This window comes from Harpia harpyja, chromosome 3 (genome assembly GCF_026419915.1).
Source record: "Harpia harpyja isolate bHarHar1 chromosome 3, bHarHar1 primary haplotype, whole genome shotgun sequence".
NCBI lineage: Eukaryota > Metazoa > Chordata > Aves > Accipitriformes > Accipitridae > Harpia > Harpia harpyja.
The window spans coordinates 57,299,207-57,320,260 of NC_068942.1; the positions used below are offsets into that span (position 1 = coordinate 57,299,207).

General features: G+C 47.7%; 1 protein-coding gene and 1 long non-coding RNA gene across 3 annotated transcripts in view; one reads left to right on the forward strand and one right to left on the reverse strand.

Moving 5' to 3' along the window:
- Positions 1-4,363: 4,363 nt before the first annotated feature.
- Positions 4,364-5,194, reverse strand: LOC128139822 (uncharacterized). Its single transcript, XR_008234519.1, has 2 exons — positions 4,821-5,194; positions 4,364-4,611 (listed from the first exon to the last, which is right to left on the reverse strand). It is a non-coding gene; the product is annotated as an uncharacterized LOC128139822 (long non-coding RNA).
- Positions 4,909-21,054, forward strand: part of IFT43 (intraflagellar transport 43) — a 49,719-nt gene continuing 33,573 nt past the window's right edge. Inside the window, exons 1-3 of one of the 2 annotated variants that reach the window (XM_052782777.1) lie at positions 4,909-5,337; positions 5,912-6,001; positions 11,909-11,938. In XM_052782777.1, coding sequence (XP_052638737.1) covers positions 4,909-5,337; positions 5,912-6,001; positions 11,909-11,938 — 549 coding nt within the window. The remainder of the gene's footprint in view (positions 5,338-5,911; positions 6,002-11,908; positions 11,939-21,054) is intronic. The other variant, XM_052782778.1, reaches the window with a different exon arrangement.

Here is a 21,054-nt window from a genome sequence, read left to right on the forward strand (position 1 = left end):
CGGGCTGGGCCTGTGCCTGCTGCCCTGAAGCCCAGGGGCTCCCGGCCCCTGGAGCGGGCACTCTTCTCTTGCCCTCACCTGGACCCCGCCCCAGGGACGCAGGGACTCCCCACCCCACCACGCAGCCCTTCTCCCGGTGGCCCACAGAGCGGGAGCCGAACACCCCCGGGCTGGCGAGGCTCCTGGAGGTGTGGGGCGGGATGGCGGCTTCGTGCCCGCCTGACCCAGCGCGGCCGCTCGCAGCACTGGCAGCTGTGCCGAAGAAGCCAGTGGGCTGGCTGTGCCATTGGGAAGATGCGGCAAGGGCAGGAGCTGGGCAGAGCCCTTGGCGGAAGCAAGTCCACCGGGGCTTCGTGCCCCGGGGGAGGTGGGCCTCAGGGGCACATGGCCCTGGCGCCTGGAGGGGGTGGTGTCCGGCAGCAGCGCAGCTGATCTGTGGCTGGGCTGCGGGAGCCTTCCCACACGTTTGGGGCTCTAGGGCTGGGATAGCACTGCCAGCTCAGGGGCCAGCGGCTCACCGAAGACACAGAGTGTGGAAGAGGTTCAGAGGAAATACGTGGGGCGGCTGGGGGTGCTGGACGCCCAGTGAGCCCGTTCCCTGCAGCTCTGAGGAGACCGAAGGGTGAGCTGCACACAGTTTGCGTGTGCTCTGCTCGCAGAAGAGGAATCTGAGTCCCTTGATGGAGCAGACAAAGATGTAACAAGATCTAGTGGCTCTAAGATGGTGTCAGGTGAGTCACGACTTGGGAGTAACGTGCAAGGTCTGAGCACTACCATTAGCTATCCATGGAATATTTTTATGTAGATTGGGATGGATGTTTCTAGAGCTCCCCACGCACTTCTGAAATGAATCCTGGATGCTTTTCCGCTCTGGGACCTCCTCTACCCTGCGTTAGGTTGGAGGTCACACTAAATGCGGTAGAACTGATTGCTTTGGACTTCAGTAATCCATTTGCTACAGTGCCGCATGATGAGTTATTAGTTAAGATGGAGATAAGTACAGGAATTATAAGAGATTACCAGAGTTCCCCAGTGGCTGGTCCCAGGCCCAGTTTTCATTAATGATTTTGGCACGCCGAAATGGAGATGCTAATGAAATTGGCTGCTTATCCAAAGTTGGGAGGCATTGTCAATATGGGGGAGGACTGGGATATCCTGTAGGAGGGGGTAGGCAATTTTGATGGCTGAGACAGTAGAAATGGGATGAAATGCAGTAGTACAAAATGTAAGGTTCTGTTGTCAATGGCTGAGAGCAGACTTTTCTGTTATGAGTTGAGAGTGGGGACTTAACTGCTTGGAAGTCATAGCAGAGAAGAAGGAGGTAGGTGTGGTGCCGATTCCAGTACTGGGCCACTCACTTTCTGCTCTAGGCGTTGCTCTCTCTGGGTTGAGAAGAGGTAGGGAAGCTCCGTGGTCTGACGTGCACCGGAACCGCCGCTGGTGGCTGCAAGCAGCAGTCACTAACAGGTTGCACGTCTTGGAGATGCTGGGATCCATCTGGGCTGAGGGACAGCCCGACAGGGCTACTGAACGTGTGAGTATCATAGGAAATATTTCACGCTTGGCAACCTGACTGGGGTTTGACAGTCTGAGCTAGGGCTGATATAACCTGAACAGCATCTGTTCTCATGGAGATCAAGACAGGCAAATGCATGGGCCTTTTCTGCCTATAAAGCCCCTTCCACCTTCCAGAGGGAGGAACCCCTTGTTTGAAGCTTTGCAATTGTTAGGAGATTTTGTCCTGGAACCCCCACAAATAACAGAATATTCGCAGTTGTTTCCCTCCTCCAAAAACCCTTAGAGATGGGGTTAATACTTTGAGGTGCATTGGAGAAAAAAATTGCAGAAAAATCAAACTGAAGTGCTTGGTGCTGCCAGTGTGCTGCTAGTGTGGAGCTGGCTACAGCAGCAGTCTTCGCCGAGCGCTTTGCTTCCCAGTGGAAGCTTAATGTTTTCAATGAATTGGCCCATGTTGAAATCGGGAGTCTGGCTGGCCGCCTGACGTGAGGACTGGGTGAGGAAGAAAGGCACAGCGCTGTGTCACTGGTTGCTCCTGGAATTGCCCTGCATCCCATAAATCCTACTGCTGCCAGAGAGCTGCTTAACAAAACCTTTGGCTGCTCTGAATAAGGTGGTCATTGTTCTCTCCCACAGTAGTGCTACCATGTGGGCTTTCCACCATAGCTGTAGCTTTAACTATGCGTGTGTGCCCTTGCTCTAAAGGTGGTCTAGGACCAGAAGCATGTGGGAGTGCTCAAGTGTGATTGCTTTCCCAGACTCTCCCTGCTGTCTCTTGGGTAGAAGGAGGACCAGACACAAGCTCTATTCATAGGTCCAGTCAAGGAGTAATCAACAGCAAACAGCACTAGTGGGGCACTCTGCTAGTCCTATTCTGCATGATCGGGTTTGGGTTGAAACCAGATGGAGAGAGTCCATGCTTAGGTGTGAGAACTTGTCCATGAATGGAATGCTTGCGTAGTTCTTACTTGCTGTTCAGATGAGAGGGGGTGGCAGCAGTGTGATTTATAGTGAGGACAAAGCTGAACAAGTAAGGCAGACCGAGAGCTGAGAATACACCTGAAACTGTATGCTGGGAAAGAGAAACCCAGGCACCACGGACCTGAACTGGACAGGAAGCAAGCACAGAAAGTGGCTTTAGACAGCCACAGCAGCACCAGATGTTTGTCCTGGTAACTGTGTCTCCTTCTCGGCTGAGTGGGGCTGCTCTAGGCCCAGGATCAAATGCTGCCTGTGGTGTCACCAGCAGGGCAGAGGAGAATTAAGCTGTTCAGAAAAGGTGGCCTCAATGTTTAAAGCAAGCAAGATCCATTTTAGCCACAACATGAAACAACAGATGAAAACTCTTTCTCCCCTGTTGCCCTCCCCAAGCAGGCAAAAATGTGTCCAGGTGGGTGACCAACCCCATTCTGATGAGTGGAGGAGCCCAGAGGGACAGATTTTAGGTTTCATTCTTTCTGCACATCTGCTCTTCTCTCTCATCAAGAACCTCTGAAGTCAGAAGTCAAAGTTCTGAGGCAAGGCTCAATTCCCCAAGTGCTTAAATATTTTCTTTCCCGCACGTGGACTCCACCCTCGTTCAATCGGCCCGCGACTCCTGTCACTGGTGTGGGCAGCAAGAAGCACCGTGTGTCTTGTGGGGGGGGAGCTGGGATGTGCTAGTGGGGTGGTGTCTGGGATGGGGACCCAGGGAAATGGTGAGGAGGGGTTTGGGGGGGGTGTCAGTTCCAGATGAGTGAACCCACGGGTCCTGCTGCTTCATGATCAGTCTGTCCAGGGTGGCTCCCCGTACTGTTCCTACCCTGCCTCCGGTAGGAACACCCCACCAGCTGCCTCTTTGGGGCCACAGCTGGCAATGCACTCCTACCCAAAGACTCCCGCCCCAGGGATGCCATCCTGCTTTAGCAGCTGTTGCTCTGGATGCTATCACGCTCCCCTTAGGATGCTCTTTTCCTGATCAAGAAAGTCAGCTGCAAATGTACGCTTGTACTCGGACATCCTGCAGTAGCTACTGCAACCTGGGGGCTACTGTCCCCTCTGTCTCCTGGTATCTGCGTAGCTGCACTGTTGTGGCAGCTCTTCCGAGGAATGGATGGGAAGTGGGAATGCAGGGCCATATTCCTGTGGCCCTGCTGGTGAAACATGGGGCTAGGTGAAAACTGCCCTCTGTACCTCATGAATACTTGAATCTATAATTAAAAGAGAAGAACAAAGTATCTGGAAGATCATCATTTCATAGAACCTAACCAGCCTGGCTTCAAAAAAGGAAAATCACATCTCACTTACTGAATTCCTTGAACATGTCAAGGTTTGTAAAGGGAGATAATATCTTTTATTAGACCAATTGATATAGCTGGAAAAAACAGACAAGCTTTCAGGCACAGAAACACTTCTTGTATGTTTTTTTCCAGCTGTATCAGTTGGCCTAATAAAAAGTTATTACCTCTGCCCACAAATCTTATTTCACTTAATCCTTAGATCATCACAGTCACAGCACAACTACTCGAAAATGTCAGTAAGGAATGGAAAAAAGGAAAATTATTTGACACAATTTATTTAGACTTCTCAAAGTTCTTCAGCCAGGCCATGAGCTTCTACTAAAGCTAAGCAGGTACGCAGTGAGATCTGGTGCCTTTAGTAAAAGGTATTCCTGGAAGGCTTAAAACTTCAGGGTTACACAGTCAATTTTCATCACGGCAAAGTGTTAACAGTGTAATTGGTGGTGTGGTACAGTTCTTGATTGTAGCAGCAGAATAAAGGGATGACAATTATTTAGGCTAATGAGGATAGGTGAAGATTGTGAGGAATGTCAGAGATACCAGAAAAATACCAGGGAACGACAAAGCACTGGAGAACTGAATGTTTATTTAACATGTGGAGCTAAAACCAGATCTATTTACAATTAATCTATACATCTGTCCAGCCAAGAAAGGGACCAGGGGTTGTTTTATGCAGCTCAGTGGAAATCTCTGCACAACTTACGCTTGAGAGGCATGCGTGTAACGATCGTTGTGCTTTTATTCGATCCCCGGGACTGCCTCCACCGAGCGCTCTGGGGACCTGCTGCTCTGTCTGGAAAGCGGTGTTAGAGAGCTAGAGAGCATTGGGAAGAGCATCAGAAGGGATCAGGAGCCTTGGCAAAACCCACTATGAGGAGACAGACCTACAAGACTGGGATTATCTGCCTTAGTGGGAACTTAGAAGAGTGTACAAAGTAAAGAGCTGGAGAAGAGAGCGTAGCAGGCTGTTTTTAACCTGCCCCTGCTGCATGTGAAATTAAAAACTGATAAAAGAGTACTTACATGACGTACCGCGCAGAGAAATTGCAGCACCGCTGTCACCGTTAGTTGGGCCAAGATTTTGAGATTGCTAACGGGGCTGGATATTTATATGGCTACCAGGAGCACCCAGCGCCGTGATTCACTGCCGGCTGTTTGCCAGCAACACCCAGCCGGTCTTTACGAAGTGTGCGGCCTGCCGGCTGCCGCCGGCCCCAGGCCCAGGCCGCTGGGAGCGGGGCTGCCCCGCAGGGGCTGGGAGGGGAAGGGGCCGGGCGGGGGGGAGAGGTCGGGCGCTCGGGTCCCCCGCGGCCCCCGCGGGGCTGGCACCCGGGGCGGACGCAGCGACGAGAGGGACGGACTCGGCGCGGGGCAGGCCCGCGGGGCGGCGGGGGTCAGCGGCGCGGCCTCCGCGGGCAGTGGGCGGCGGTTGCCGGGGCGGCGGGGGCGGGCTGTCTGCCGGAAGCACCGGCGGCGGCGGCGGCGGATGGAGGCTGAGCCGGAGCGAGCGGAGGCGCCGCGGCGGGGGGGCGTCGCCGGGGTGAGCGGGCCCGGGCCGCGGCGCAGGCCGCTCTGCCGCCCGCGGCGCGAGCTGGCCGTTAACGGTGGCGGGGCGCGAGCGGCCGCCTCCGGGCCGGGCCCCAGTCCCTCCGCGCTGGGGCTCCGGGGGCTTGAATCCGCGTCCCGTCCGCGGGCGAGCGGGACGAGCGCGGCCGTGGGGAGCCTCGGGGCTGGGCGCGGGGGCGGCAGCCCCCACCGGACGGCGGCGGAGGCGGGGGAAACGGCGTCGTCCGTCCTCCGGGGAGGCCTGCCCGGGCTTTCCGTGGGTACCGCCGCGGGGTTAGGCTCCCGTGGGACGCCGTGCTGCAGGAAGGGCTGAGCGGCCCGCCGGTGTGATCGAGGGAGCGTGACCCACGCAGCGGCCGCGGGCTGGGAGGCGGCCGCAGGGTTAGCGCCTGCAGCTGGTAATGCTTTTGCGTTGTTAGGGGAGCGTGTCTCACTGCAGGGCTTAGCGTAACTGCAGAGCCGTTGCTTGCATTTTTCCCCCGCTCTGAAGCAGCTCCTGTCAGTAACCGCGCGCCCTCTGCTCCTTCGTGTTTCCCCCTGCACTACAGGTACTAAAGATGGGCCGTCGCGCCCGCCAGGACTTCTTTCCAGATGAAAATCTCAGCAGGAAGAATTCCCCGTCTGCTTCTCTTGGAGAGGTGGGTGTCCTGTCAGGAGAACCTGTCTGTAATCCTGCTGGTGTCTCCAGTGGAGGATTCTTCGTTTCTTCTGAGATTCTTTCCCACGTGGTGTGCTCTGTCCTTTGAAGTTTGTCCTTAGAGTTGGGACCCGTGTGACTGCCCTGTCCCTTTCCTGGTGTTGCTCTCTGCAGTGATGTGTAGTTTTCACACAGGGTCGTGTCTGGGGCAGCGGTTTCTCGTGTGTGAGGAACGGAGAATAGCATCAAACAGGCCTGGGGCCTCTCCCTCCTGTACATGTGTGTCTTCCATGGGAATTAAAACATGAGCAGGCACATAATTTTGTGACCAGTTTCGCAACCACCTATGGTAGCAAGACAGAATACAGGTAAGCAGATGCCTGCCTTACTTTTGCACTTTGCTTTTGCTAGTGCCAGAGTACAGTATCTGAGATGGTCAGTATCAAGTTTGTATAGTGACACTCTTTTTCCTTTCCTCTATGCACAGGCTACAAAGGTCATGCTAGGAGCCAGCTCTGCAGCATCTGAGACTTTGTCTTGTGGGTAATAATATGCAAACTCAGTTCCCACCTGGCTTTGGAGAAAAACTTTTGTTCAGAGTCTGTTCTGTCAGTACATCTTCAAAATGTAGAAGATGGTCTGGAATCCCTCTTTCACAGGAGACTGAGGCAACATCCTCTCATACCCAGAAAGATGAGATCTGAACCCTTTCAATTCACTTTCTTGCTTAGCGCTGCAGAATGCTCAATTTCTACCTGGTAGTTTGCTCTCTGATGTTAGCATGGCTTCTCCACAGGCATCTTCTGCTGGAAGGAGCACCTGTCATGAAATGACATACAGGTTTTGCTCCCTGACACCTTCAGATGGACAAAAGGGTCATCAGACTTCCACCTTGTTGACAGTGGTATTTATTTAAATTAGGTGATACTTAGCTTTTTGCAATGCCAGTCATGGTCTCCAGCATACCATATTCTTGGCTTCTTTAAATTGCAAACCCACTTTGCCCTGCTGGCCACCCTGGCACCAACTGTGCTTCAAGCTACTGTGCTTAGAGGATCAAGGCTCCTCCTTGATCATCTGTGCCATGACGAAACTTTCCTATTACACTGAGTAGATTGTGTCCCAGCTATCTGTGCCGAAATGGTTTTGTGGGGGGATATTTCCTTGGAGTCCCTGTGATGCTGTTGAAAATACACTGCTTAGCTTACAATAACACCTCCTAGAATAGGCTTTTTTTCCGGAGAAAGTATTCTTTTTTCTCTTGATAGGCATAGCGGAGAATCATCTCCCACCTATACATTCTTCCCTCCCTGGGTATGCTATAGGAGTTCAGTGAGGGAGTTTGCAGAAGGTGTAATTTAAGAAACCAAAATAATCATGGGCCTCATAGGTAAAGAAAGTCTTAAAGAAACCAGCTGGTGGTGTAAGTGGGTGTAATTGTTGGTTAGCCTCCAGATTAGGGTGGCTCACTGTCAGATTGTTCTGTTACTGGAACTGGCCATCCTAGTTCATGGACTGATTCCCTGGTTAGAAAGGGACCAGGGTATGAGGTAGGGGTACAGCTGACTGACTGTAACTTACTGCAGTTGTACTTGGTGTGTCTCACATTATAGCCATTATAATAGCTGGGAAGAGATCATAAAGGCTCCAGTCCTTGGGCACCCCTGAAGAGGACTAAGAAATAGTTACAATCTTGTGTTTGAAAGCGGTGAGCTTTTCAGCAGCAGAAGGGTGAGGCCTTCCACGCCTTACAAGATTCAAATATGTTATTACTGGATCTTAACCACCAGGAAGAACCGTTTGTGTCAATAGTCTCCCTTCAGACAGTTCTTTGTTGCTAAATGTTGCTGTTAACTGAAAACCTTGGAGCTACTGGAGAAGAGGCAAAATCCACTGTAAATAATCCTCAGCCTTTTCCTTTCCTCCAGAATTGGAGGCTTCTCAAACATGATCATATTTGATACCAAAGTGAGCATTTGATAGAACTAATATTGTTATATTGTTTTTTCCTTCACCCAAGATTGGCAATCACCTTTTACTTTTCTGGAAGCTTGGCCTTGGCTTGCCTCCAAGTGCTGGGTCAGCTGTTGCAATGGATGTCTCATTCAGCCATCTGGTCATCTTGAAACCTTTTCAAGGAACCTTCCCAAAAGAAAAGCAAAATAAAAAAACCAGTACTTTTTTCTGGAACTGGCAGTAGTGGAGGAGGCCCCATGTAATTAATTTCAGCATAGGAGGATTAATTCTTATTACTGATTTTGAAGACAAAGGGGTTTGCCTTAAACCTTTGCCATATTCACACCTTCCTATGCAGTTTCACATTCAGGATGGTGATTCTGCCCTCAGTAGTTCCTCACAGTTTTAAAACTGTTTTAAGATTCACCTTGACTTTTTTTTTTTAATTCCATGTCAATCCACCCAGTTTCCACCCAGCTCAAATTTCTGGTATGAACATACCATTTGTGCTATTGTTCTGGTCTTTTGATGACACTGAGAACCATCCAGGAAGTGTTTTCCAGTCAGAGCAGCTTGCTTGAAGGAAGGAAAAAGTACCTGTCTATCCATGTTTCAACGTTTGGGCTTCTTAGAAGGAAATTCACTTTGAGGGGTGAACAACTCATTTAACATAATGGAAAAGGTCTTTGTTTTGAAGTCAGTAGGCAAATCATCTGACTTGGAGCATAGATCTTATCAGATTACTGCTGATTTCTCCTTGACCTGGACCCTGTCTTCTGAAAGAGACTCCAAACAATGGTCCATCTCCTCAACTGCGTGTCTTCTCTCACAAATGTGTTGTTAAAACCTCGTTTCCTAGGGCACAACTGCAATCTCTTCTGCCTTATAGCCTAATATACTTCCCCCAAGCTCTATGAAAACAGTATGATATCTTAGTATCTTTTCAGTGCCTGTTGTGTCTATATATCTCCCACAATAAGTTCCTTAACTGTAGTGGTGTATCTGTAATTCCTCTGCCCAAATCTCTATTTGATAATTCCCATTCCTGCATGGAATTATCTGCATTACCTTCCAGTTTAGACCTCTGCCTTCTCAAAGGGCCCACTAAGGGTCACAAAGCTCACAGTCTGCCTTCTGACATGCAGAGCATTCCTGCCTTTTCAGAAGTACAAATACATAGCTGCAGTGTTGTTTGTTAGTATTATTTCATGAGGCAAGAAGGAACATGATTATTTGCTGTAACTGGTGGAGTCAGCATCCTCCTGCAACAATGGCTGTGCGTGTTCCTGGCCTTTAGAACTCCTTGGCAAATCGGCAGGCACTTCTTGGGCACCCAGGGGAATATGCCGTAAATGGGAATTCCTAGAGATAAATCTGCTTGCTGCGTGCCAGAACTCTGCATTTCAAACATTCATTTTCAGAGGGGTAATGTATCCATTTTTCCATTGGGAGGCCTTTCCCATCCCCTGGCTTGATGTGTTACTTTTTACTCATCTTGATGCTGTCAAGTTTCTGACAAAATGGGACATATTCAAGCTGGTCATGTTATTTGTATGATGGGAGGGGCAGATCATATAATGAGATCTGTTGAAGATCTTTGCTGTCCCATCCCACCAGGACTTCTGGACACTTTTATAGAATAAAAGTCAAACCTTTTTCCTGGCTCTAACATCACTGCATCCAACAGCCTGAATGCTGGCTTGATGACATCCACCAAAAGAAGCTGTTTGGCCAGGTTTGGAGCTCTTCAGGAGATTGATTTGGAAAGCTGAGTGGAAAAGCTTTTTTAAAAATATATCGGCAAATTTTTTCTTTTCTGTGTCTCCTCTCAGCAAGAGTGAACTATTTGCTGTTCCGTAAGAAATTGGTATGCAAAAATATTGTAATGTTATCCTGCTTCCATAGTCTGTTTTCATCCTACAGTGACGGGATTCCCTTAGGACCTTGTTCAAGACTTCCCTGGTTTCTACCTCTTACAATATCAATATGATGTTGTCAGTGTCTCTCTGGCAGCACTTTATAGATCCTTTGAGTGGAGACTGCTTTAATAGGCAGTATGTCAGCCTAAAGGATGAGGGTTTTCCAGGCTACATTGAGAATATCTCCACACAGGGAGGACAGGATCACTCTCACTTTGTATCAGGGTTTGCCCCAAGATCATCTAAGTTCCATGCTGGTTCCCTTCTCCGTGTTTCACCAAAGCCTGGGGAAAGGCTCTGTGCTTTCACTTCTGAAAGTATGTTCTCGTGTTGTCCTACCTGATATTTGTAAGCTCACCTATGTAGTTGTGGTCCTTGGGTGACAGTTAAAAAGTGAGCATTTCTGTGCTGTAAAAAATACCGTATTCAGGATAGATTAATGTAGACAGACAAAAGCTTGGGCCACCTCCACTGCATATTGGAAGGATGTTCCCACAGGTGGATTTTGCAAAGCAGCTATTTGGACCTCCCCCACCCAGCTTACAAACACTCCTGGCAGTGATTCTTCAGGCTGACATCCAGGCATCGTTTAAATAGGACTGCGTTATCTAACCCAAGTGAATAAACAACTGCAAACTAATTGCTGAGAGTGAAATCCACGTGGAAGATTGCTCAAAGAAGTGGTTATTTAAATGCTTTTCCAACATGTGTTGTCCAGCTGGATTTTCTTCTGTGCTACTGCAAGTCCTGTACCACTTGGGCTCCGTACATCTAGAGAAGCTTAGGTCATGGTCAGCCCCGCAGAAGCCTTTCTGCTCTCGGGTGTGGGAACAAGTGGGTCCCTGGCTGACAGATACACATTTCCAACAGATTTTACCAGTTGGGCAAATCTGCTTTTATTTATGCTGCTCACTGATATGGACACTTCTGTACCCCAGCTGCCCTAACCTGCATGTAGCCTCCCTCTGCTCCTGTCATGGTAAGACCATAAGACCAGATGACAGCACAGACACTAAGTGGATTCCAAATACCAAACCACTTTAATTAGAGCTATATGCAATTTATGAATTGCATAGCTTCCCTGTTCCACAGGAGAGATGATGCAGTCCAGAAGAAAAATCAGGTGGGTTAGTGTAGTGTTTCCAGCCATCCTGTGCGTACTCCTGGTGCAGGGTCATGGGATACTCTAGATTCTCTCCCTGAGTGATTCTGAACACTGTCATTTCTAGGATAGTGTAGAGATTACCGGGTTCCTAATTGCCTGCTTCTTGCATTTGGTTCCTAACAACTGGTTGTTGCCACTGCTGGTGCTGGCAGTCTGCTCATCAGAAAGGTTCTCAACCAGTTTGCAACTTTCACAGTGATTAACAGGCTGCTTTCCTTGAGTTACTCATCTACCCCATAATCAAGCTACTCCCTTATACTATATGGTTAGCTAAAGTTCATCTACTAAAGGTAACACCGTTGTCAGCTATACCTATCTTAATGCTAACTGCTACAGCTCCTGTTCCTAGCAAAGGATCTGAGGTTGACTTGAGAAACAGTAGCCCCTGAAAAAAGGGCTGCAACCTGCTACAGTATATAACCCCTAGCATGACTGGTCCAGCATAATTTCTGGTCTCTGGCATGGTTGCAGAGCCTATCTATACGAATCTTTCTAGTGTCCTACACACCTGAATAATTTGGGTTTTCTCATGTTATAGGGAGAAGTAAGTCTGTTCTCGCTCTCATTTGTAGGTTTTTTTTTTTTAGTATGCTTTTCAAGGTCTGATTGTTGGCATACTTTCCTGCCATTGCAGTCAAACAGACCTGCTTTATAGTATCACAGTTGATATATGCATAAATGGCTGTGGATATAAAAATCTTACAATGGTGGGATCAGCTTTTTACTTTGTTCAAGTGAATAAGGTTGCAAATCATGTGCTGATTTGCACAGGACAGCCATTCATGTCAATCTTCAAGCTATTTTGTGCAGGCTTCCATAGTTCTTTCTTTTAACTTCTTTCTCTGTTTTTCCTTCCTGATCCTTCTAGGATGAAGACCCTGAGGAAAAGGTTGACCATGTAAGACTAGAGGCTTTCTAGGTAGATGCCGGCTCCTCTGAAGGGGACTAGTAGGACTAACCTATTCATGTGTCTGGAGACTACCTTAAGAGGGGACTCTTGTATTGGAGAGTAGGACAAAGTTTGCCTCAGATGCAGTGCCTTTCCTGCATTCTCTGTTCCTATTGCTGACAGGTTTTTTTATTATCTTTGTAACAGCTGCTCTTATCAGCTGCTGCATCTTGTTCTGAGGTCACGGATGTATATGTGGCCATTGGAAAGATACTCTATTTTAATTTAAAAGTCAGGGCAGCAATTAGCTAATAGAGTACAAAACCTGACTGAGCCTAGATTTGCTGTCCAGTACGGTTAGCTTGCTCCCATAACATGAAAACTTGTCTTCAGGGTTTATGAAGTCTTGCTGGTGCCCCAGAGGAGAAGGCCAGCCAGTAGTAACAAGGATGTCTGCCTTTGTATTTTCTATGAGTCTTTCCTTTTTATTGTACCAGCACTGGAATGCTAATATCTGTGGTTAATAGGATGGCATAGTGCTTCTTACCAGGCTCCTGTTATACAGAGAAAAGGAATACACATATCCTTTCTCCTGCAGTATATCCTCATCCTGCAGCAAAGCTAAAATATATCTCAGCATTCATTTGGCATTAGAAGCCAGCGTGGTGCTGTTCAGAACAACCTGAGAACTAGTATCTGTTTCTGTTAAAGTCTTTGGGCTAATTGCCTTGCAATCTTCCTAACCATGGAATTGGGGTTGCCCAATTTTTCCTGGCTAGAGTTGCTCACTGTATATGTCAGACAATTAAAGCATCCTCTCCCGTACTCTTAATTGCTTCTGCTAAAGCACCAGCCCAGTACCAGTAGCATAGTAGATTCATTTGTGAAATTTAAAGCGCAGAAAAGAAACCCGTGTCACCCATCTCGTTAATTCTGGCCTCAGAAGGGTATGCTCATCACAAGGAGTTAAGACTATTCAGATTAGCTCAGTTTTCTCTTGGTAGTGCTAGAGATGATATTGTAGGAAAGATCCACTGGGTTTATTCATCAATGATGGATGGTTCAGGACTATGCCCAGAGCACTTTTCCATTTATCAGGCAAAGAGACCTCCCACTCATGGGTATAGTTTTGGGGACTGGTTACCCAATAGAAATTTTTCCTGATAATTGATCTAAACTTCCCCCGCCCCACACTGGAACCAGCCCTTACAGTCATTTCACTGGAACTAATTCCACCTCCATACAGTGCCCTAAATCATTGATTCCCAAGGTCTGTCTGTGGTGGCTGGTCATGTGCTACAGGCGCCTTCTTGCTTCTGGCTGCTAAATTTCATTAAAATAACTAAACTGATGTGACTCTTCCACATGAGCAATTGTTGTTGCTTCAGGGATGTTATGCAATGGTGCCTGGCAAGGAGATTTTCCTTCATATGAAATGATCCCTGCTTTGAAACCCCTCTTGTTTGGATAATTCCTGCACCCTTTATTCAGGCTTATGCTCTTAAGCATCACAGTCAGACTTTATAGTATTTTTCCATTTGTAAATGCCCGTGAAGGGTAACAAAATGGTTAACTTGGTGTTGAGAAGTCTAACTGATAGTAAGCTGCTTGTAACTTTATAATACTATATGCTTACAAACTTCTGTTAATTGTATCATAAGTCTCTTCCAAACCAATCATTATTGGAACTTTATATTATAAAGTGCGATCCAAACCTTGTTGTAGTATATCCCTCCCTTAGTCATTGCCTGGCCAAGCTGAAATACTTGGCTTCTTGAATCATTTGTCCGAAGTTGGCTCCTTTGTCCCCCTGATGGATCATGTAACCCTTCCCTGAACTCCCTTTGGGCTGTGCTGAGTGTTAACAATCTGAACTCTTCCTGGATTTGGTCCCTTGCCTCTTGCCGCACTGAAGATACTTTGTGGCTGCCTGAATACTAGCAATCAGCGCCAGCTGGGCTGGCGATGTGAACATACCTGCTGAAGTCTTGCCCTCCAGCCATCTGCCTGCTCTGAGACTTGTTTTGCATCCCCTGGCAAACCACTCATCTTGGATCTGAATTTTTGCCAGTTGAATCAGTCATTTGGCTGCACCTTCCAAGGCTGCCTGGGACACTTAGCCAAAGGCCGTAAGGCTGATCAATGGTATTATAAAGGGTGTATCCTAATATCTCAGTTAATTTGCAGAGGCAGGATAGGCAGGAGGAGTATGAACATGGCTGTGAGCCAAGATTTTGCTGGGTTCTCCTCCTGGCTTTGCCATGGATTTGCTTTGGGGCCTTGGAGAAGTCCCTCCTCTAGTTTGCTTGAGTCCCTGTCTGAAAGGAGGGCTAGACCTTTTTGCAGAAGAACTGTGGGGATTCCCTAAATACAGATCCACAGGGGGGTTTAGATGCCTTATCCTCATAGCAAAAGCCACAGCCTGTATTATGTGCCTGTGTTGTATGTAGACAATCTCAGGATGGGTCTGTGGATCTGTTAAGGTGGTAAAGAGTGGCTGGGGACCGCAGTGTGTCTGAAACCCTGTCCTTCCATGGAGTTCTGGCCCTATTCTGAGAGCTCTGAGGGCATGTGTCCCTGCACTAGCAATGAGTGATCCTCATCCCCATCCTGTGTTTTGTAGCCTTCAGTGGTGGAGTACGGCTTTTCCTTGCCTTCGGGGACCTCCAGGATGGAGGTGTTCATTTCAATGTTGAAGCTGCGTGCTTTATACATAAACTTAAAGATTAAACCCACCATCTCCTTTCCAAGCTGGAAGATACTGATTTTATTGTCCTCTTCCTCCTCCTGAAAGATGTATCAAGTAATGTTTCCTACCTCCTTAGAGAATATTATATACGACGACAAAGCTATGAGCTGTTCTAGGTCTGAGAAGGCACTCAGTCCTTTCTCCTGAAGCTGCTCTGCTTTGCAAATGGAACTGAAAGAATTTTTGGGCTGCAGGGAAGGACTTCTAAGTGACAGGCACAACATTTGAGTGGGAAGACATCTGTTCCAGTCCTAACGAGTCCAGCTGGGACCTTGTTCTCTAGTTGTGCTTTGGTAGACATGCCATGGGTAGTCTCCAGGTCCTTCATGGACTAAAACAGGGAGAGCACGTGATTTCTGACTCTTAGCTAGGTGGATGCTGACTTCTGTGGTTCTATGTCACTCAAAGTTTGAGTGATGATGTGCTTTAAGGCAAGAATTGGAAAGAGGGTTTGAGGATCTGACCTTTCCAGAGGCAGCAACCAAGTCCTTCTGTAGTTCTAGTTCCCAGTGCTTTTAAAACAATGTGGGTGGAAAAGGGGCCTGTTGCTTTTTAGGGTAAGACAACATGTCAGGAACAATTGTTTTCAAAGAATTTTTGTTGGAAGAGCAACTATCAAAAAAATTTAAGTACCTGAAATGTGAAGCAAGTTGTGGACTTAAGTTGCTACGTTGCCCAGTTTGGTGGGGTCGTTTGACTGAGTGTATTTGCATCCTAAAATATAGCGCAGAATGATGCAGAGATCCCCTGGTGAGAAGCAACCTGTACTCTACCTGGGGAGATACCAGCTTGGTTACCAGAAGTACCTAAAGCTAGACCGTTTCCAGACTGGAGCTGACTCACATGGATCTTGCCTGCAGGTGTGTCTGCACCTGTGGTGTAGACATGGCCTGGGGCTTGATATGATCAGGGCCTTTAATCAGAGCGGTATTTTCCTGACCCAGTTCTTACCCTCGCACAGTGGTTGGCACCCAGCTCCCAACTCTCATACCATTGTCTGGTCTGGTCTGGATCTGCATGGCAGCAACCCCCCAAGTGCTCTTCCCCACATCTGCTGAAACTTCGAAATGTGCGACTGAGGAGCCCAGCACTGGCTGCGCTCAGCTTGGTCCTTACTGGGGGACCTTATTTGTGTAAAAATAATCACAGTCGTTTAGGCACTGTCCAGCCACTCTAGTTCAGAGAGTTCTTGACCTAAGAAGTTGTGTATAGTTGTAATGCAGTCCCTTATAGCCCTTTTTGTATCTACAACTTGCACTGCAGTAAGATCTAGAGAATGTTGGTGTGTGGCTGGGACAAAAAGTTCCTATCCCAAAGACCTTACAGTCTGACTGCATTGTTTAGCATCCTGTTCTCGCCTGTGATCTTCAGCTTGTAGAAGAGCCCTCACCAGGGGCTAGCTGCATTTTATCTATGGCATGTTGCCAGGATTTTGCCTTCTTAGGCATGCAATTGAGAGTGGGATGGACTGGCAGTAGATAGCTCTTGAAGTGACTGGCATCTCTGAGAACCTGGGAGGGTTCTCTGAGGCAGAATTTCCTGTAGCTGTTGCACACTGTGAGTGCCCTCCCATCTGTGTGTTTGTACTGGGCTGAGCTGAATTTGTCCCTCCGTGTCCCAGGGTTTCTATGATCTGTTTGGATTCTTGCACTGTGCTAATAAACACCCTTCACCGAAGGGAACCAGCATCCAAGGAAGCACTGGCTTTTTTTACCTGCTTCCATTTTACAGGATTGCTTCTTTTTTTCCAGTGGTCTTCTGGTTGCTTGTAGAAATGCTGGACTCCCAGCCTGTTCCTGGGGACCGCTCAGCTGGAAGTTGGCCAGATTCTCCAGGAAGAATCTCAAAAATGCAGCTGAACTTTTGTTCCCTAATTAGGCCAACTTCCCCAGTGTGAGCCCCAGCACTGCATGGCCTGGAGCTCCCCAAGGCCTTGCGCTGCCTCTCTCCCGTGCACCCCGAGTGGCTGGCCAGCAAGGCAGTTATTTTCAGCTTTCTGAGCTTATCTACTAGCCTTTTGATGACAACTACTGAAATAGCATTTCTAGTCAGCCATGTTTCCCAGCCTTTCTAGTAGTATCCCCCTTGCTTGGCTACCTTGATGTGGATTAGGGACAATCCCATCAAAAACAGTTTTATTAAAAGCTTTTCCTTTTCCATACATTTGTTTCATGCTTTGAGTGCTCCTGGACCCACTTGAAGGCAACAAAAGAACTGTAGGAGTGGTAGAGATGGATGGGAACATGTCTGACAGTATGTAGCACAAGGTAGTAGCGAACTGTTTGAGATGTTCATGGCTAGGAGGGCTGGAGGGGCACTTCCCTGTAACTGTGGGTTGTGAGAGGATTCTACCTGGTAACCCCTTGCTCAAAGAATCAGACTGTTGTGTGCTGCTTCACTGTTTTCATGCAGGGGAGAGCAGTAACTCTTGAGACAGGTTAAGGTGCCAAATGCAATATGACAGCTTTCCTAGCAGGTGCACGTGTAAACTGACTAGATAGCTGACCACTGTTTTAGGGAAGAAATTCTTGATAGCTGTTTAACAATATGAGCTGCTCCATTACCTGCTGTGATAGATGACTGAGAATATTTGAAGCCCCCAAGAACTATTTCTGTCTCAATAGCGCTTTCCCTAGTAAAGGAAGGTCAATGACCATGAAGAAGGACAGTTTGTGGATGAAATGGAAATCCAGTATTTTCTGCTAGGCATTTAAGATATGCAGAAGTCCTTGGAGGGGATTCATTAAAATCAGATGCACTACTTGAACCGCCTGTGGACATGATAAAGAGGGCTAGCAGAGATGGGTTGTTCTTTGCAAAAAGCCAAGGCTTGCATAGATCTGGGAATTGACCCTTTCTGATATCATGTGTGCTCTGAGATTGGTATAGATTGTAAGTGTTATGTGGCTGCTTGGAAGCAGTGGGGCTATTTGACTTACAGCTCCTTAATTGGCAGCAGTCAAAACTAATTCATCAGGCCTGTTTGTGGAGATTTGCTTTTCCTCAGTCAAGGGAGCCTCAGGCAACTCGCTGGAGAAGAGGAAGCTTGAGACTGGCCATACTTCTTTCTTTCTGCTCCATGGTCAATAGTGGATAAAAACAAGGCACCTACATACTGTATCAAATTTCACAGTGTTTGTATATTGGGCAGAACATAGATCCCACACATTTTAGGAGATGTATTAGATGACAGGAAGATTGTGTGTCCTCTGTTGCATGCTGTCAATGTCATTTGAGTCCCTGCTTCCCTGCACAGAGTGCTCGCTGTTTCAAAGGAGTTGTCATGTTGATGAAGGTAAATTAATCCATATTTCCAGACCTGCCTGAGAATCTGAGGGACCCAACATGTCCATAATATGCTTGTTTTGTGGTAGGTCCTAAAAGAAACTTTGCTGGACCCTGAGGATCCAGAGACATACAGGGTAGTTGCTTCCATGAGAGAAGCAACATCCAACTAGCACCTTCAAAACGGCAGACATGATCTGACAAGTAGCCTGGAAATTTCTGCCTTAATGGGGAAGCCAAATTAGAATTCTACATCTGTCTGATAAGAAAGGGCCTGACTACTGATAAAGAAGAAGGTAGACTTTCTACTTCAATGCAGGAGAGATGGAATTCAGGCCAGTCATTTTTCAAAGGGAGAGATAAAATACTGATTATGGTGGTAGTATGAAAGTGTTGGTAAGGGACGTGGCCTGAGAAATACTGTAAAAGTACCATCACAAAAATGGTGAACTGAGTTTCTGAGAAACAACAAAATAAAAAGCTCAGACCGTGGCAACGCTCCTTGAAAAAGTGGATTATCTGCAGAAACAAAGGTAGAGGAAATCTTCTGGAGATAAATAACTGACAAAACTTAAGTGGAAAAGCAAACCACAGCAAGCGATTAGTTAAGGCAGTGAAAGAGCAGCAAGAGCTGAGAAAGAACACAGTTGTCAGGACCTGGTGGCATCTCAGTGTTTTGAACACCAAACCATTTGAGTGTATATCTTAGCTTTGCATCTGGGAACATACCTAAAAATCTTGCCCAAGATATAACACATAGGTACCAACAAGTTCTGATCATTTAAAGCCCCCAGTCTTTTTCACCAAAGGTGTGTTCAGGAGCACATTTGCTCCATTACAGAAGACCGATGTCCTCTGTTTCTGCTCTGCTCCCTCTGGGGTTGACGTTCTTCCCACTTTCTGTCTCAAGCTCTTGCTTGCAGCTGCAATGTCCCTACCTGTCACCATATTATGGCAATGCACGACATTGCATTCTCAGTTGTAAATTATGCTGAGGTTTTAGAAATGTGAACGTATATGAAGGTAAGTTTATTTACTTGACAAAAGTGCATGTGGCATGTGACCTTGTTATGGCACTTTCCAGGTAACTAACAAAGAAAAGCTATTTATCCTTAGCTGACAGTTAACATTGCCTTTCCTGTTGCTAGTGCTCCTGTAGGCAGTTCAAAAAGAATTACCTGATTTATTGCAAGAGGAATAAAAGACCTGTAGGTATATGTGAGGTGTTTGTCAGGGTCTGACACATTCAGGGTTGCCTGGTGTGTATGATCAATGGGAAGATGTTACAACATTGGCAAGACATTGGAATCAAACCCCTACATGCCATGGAGTTGTGCCCTGTGCAAAGACTGGGGCAGTCATTCTCATCACCCTCTGCTCTGGAGTGCCCCACTTGAGATATCTTTGACCTGAAGGCTAGTTTTGATGGTGAGGGAATTAAATTGCAGGTGCATTGGAATGCCCTGGAGATGCTGCATTTTCCCTCAGCCTTATGGCCCAGGTTCTTTGGTGACATTTGTGTAACTCCGTGCACCTTTGTGAGGAGTTGCGAGGCTGTGTTGGGAGCACAGCCTGCTGGCTATCAGAGGGATGGTGGGAGGGGAGGAGGGTTGTTTGCATGGGAAGGATCTGTGTGGGAGGGAGTGTGTTTTTGAGGTAGGGGTGTGTGTAATGGGAATAGGGATGTTTATGTGGGCATGCACGCCCATATGTGGTGTGTTTTTCCCCTTTTTCCTGGGCTCTGGGTGTGTCCAGAACCGAATTCAAAATGCTCCTTTTTTGGCACTGTAGCCTCTTCTCTGGTTTGGCATCTTAAGAATCTGGGGGAATCATTTAAAGATCAGAAAACTCCATTCACTTGGGCCCCTGAAGGCTTCACATTCTGTGACATGGTCATTCCAGTCGACTGAGCTCTGTCCCCTGCGGATGAGCCCATATAAGGAGGCTGTTTCCTGCGTTTCACGCTCCCTGCCTGTCCCTCTGCCCTCCTGTGCTCCCTTTGCCGAAGAAAGCTGGTATTTTGGGACTGCAGCTCCTGCCTCATTCCTGCTCCCTGTTTATTTTTGGAGGATGACTATTTTTGCTCCTATCAGGGAGCTATGCAGGGTCATGCCCCCTCCCTGCAGCAGGCAGTGGCTGCCCCTGGCAGGGTCTCTTCATTTCCCACACTCACAAACAATGTTTCTGCTTCAAGAAATAAACACGGGAGACCCCTACCATCAGGGGTTAGCTCAACCTCTTCCTCATCTGTGGCAAGAGGTAATTTGGCTTTGGCTCAGGGTTGACCCCACCACACACGCAAGGTCCTCTCTGTCCAGTCAAAAATCCTCAGGAGTCACCCAGCTCATTCCCTTTCGTAATATAAGCTGTGGGAGCCACCTGCCCCCCCCCCCCCCCATTGCTCCAGCTTAGGCTCCTTTGCAGTTACCATTTTTCCCTGTTTTGGGACATCTTTTACCCATCATCCTTTCTCATGATGGTCCCTTCACAGGTCCCTGTAACCCATCTTCCCTCACTGGGCAGCATCAACTGGGAACTATATAAACTGAAATTCATCCACTGGGTTCACCTTGCCCTTCTGCTTTCACCACTGCCTGTCATGCAAAACACTGAAGGTGCTGTACGAGGTGCTTCAGGCAGGTGGAACCAAGCCCAAAACTGCAGAAGGCAATAGGCAGTTGTCACATTGTGGGAACTCGTGACCCCATTCTTTGAAAATTCCCATCTTAAGCCCCAAGCTGAATTCGTGTTCTCTCTTGCTGTGTGGCAGAGTGCCACACAAGACAATGCAAGAAAAGAGCAGGGAGTGTCTTTAAGCTCCAGATGATTTCCCCTTTAGCATTTCAGTGGTGGCAGTGGTGGGATTCATCTCAACTAGCTTTAGAGGTGTTTGGTATGGCTGGCTGTATCTGAACTTGGCATCTAACCTCTTGTTCTAGGCAGTGAACAAAAGCAGACGCTTTTTAGGAACAATTCCTCATCTAAAACAAGATGTCTAAAATGTGCTGCCTTGTACCCTAGGAAGGATGTAACATGATAATACCAAATGTGGGGAGCGGTAATGAATGAGTTCCCGGTGAGCCGTATTTTG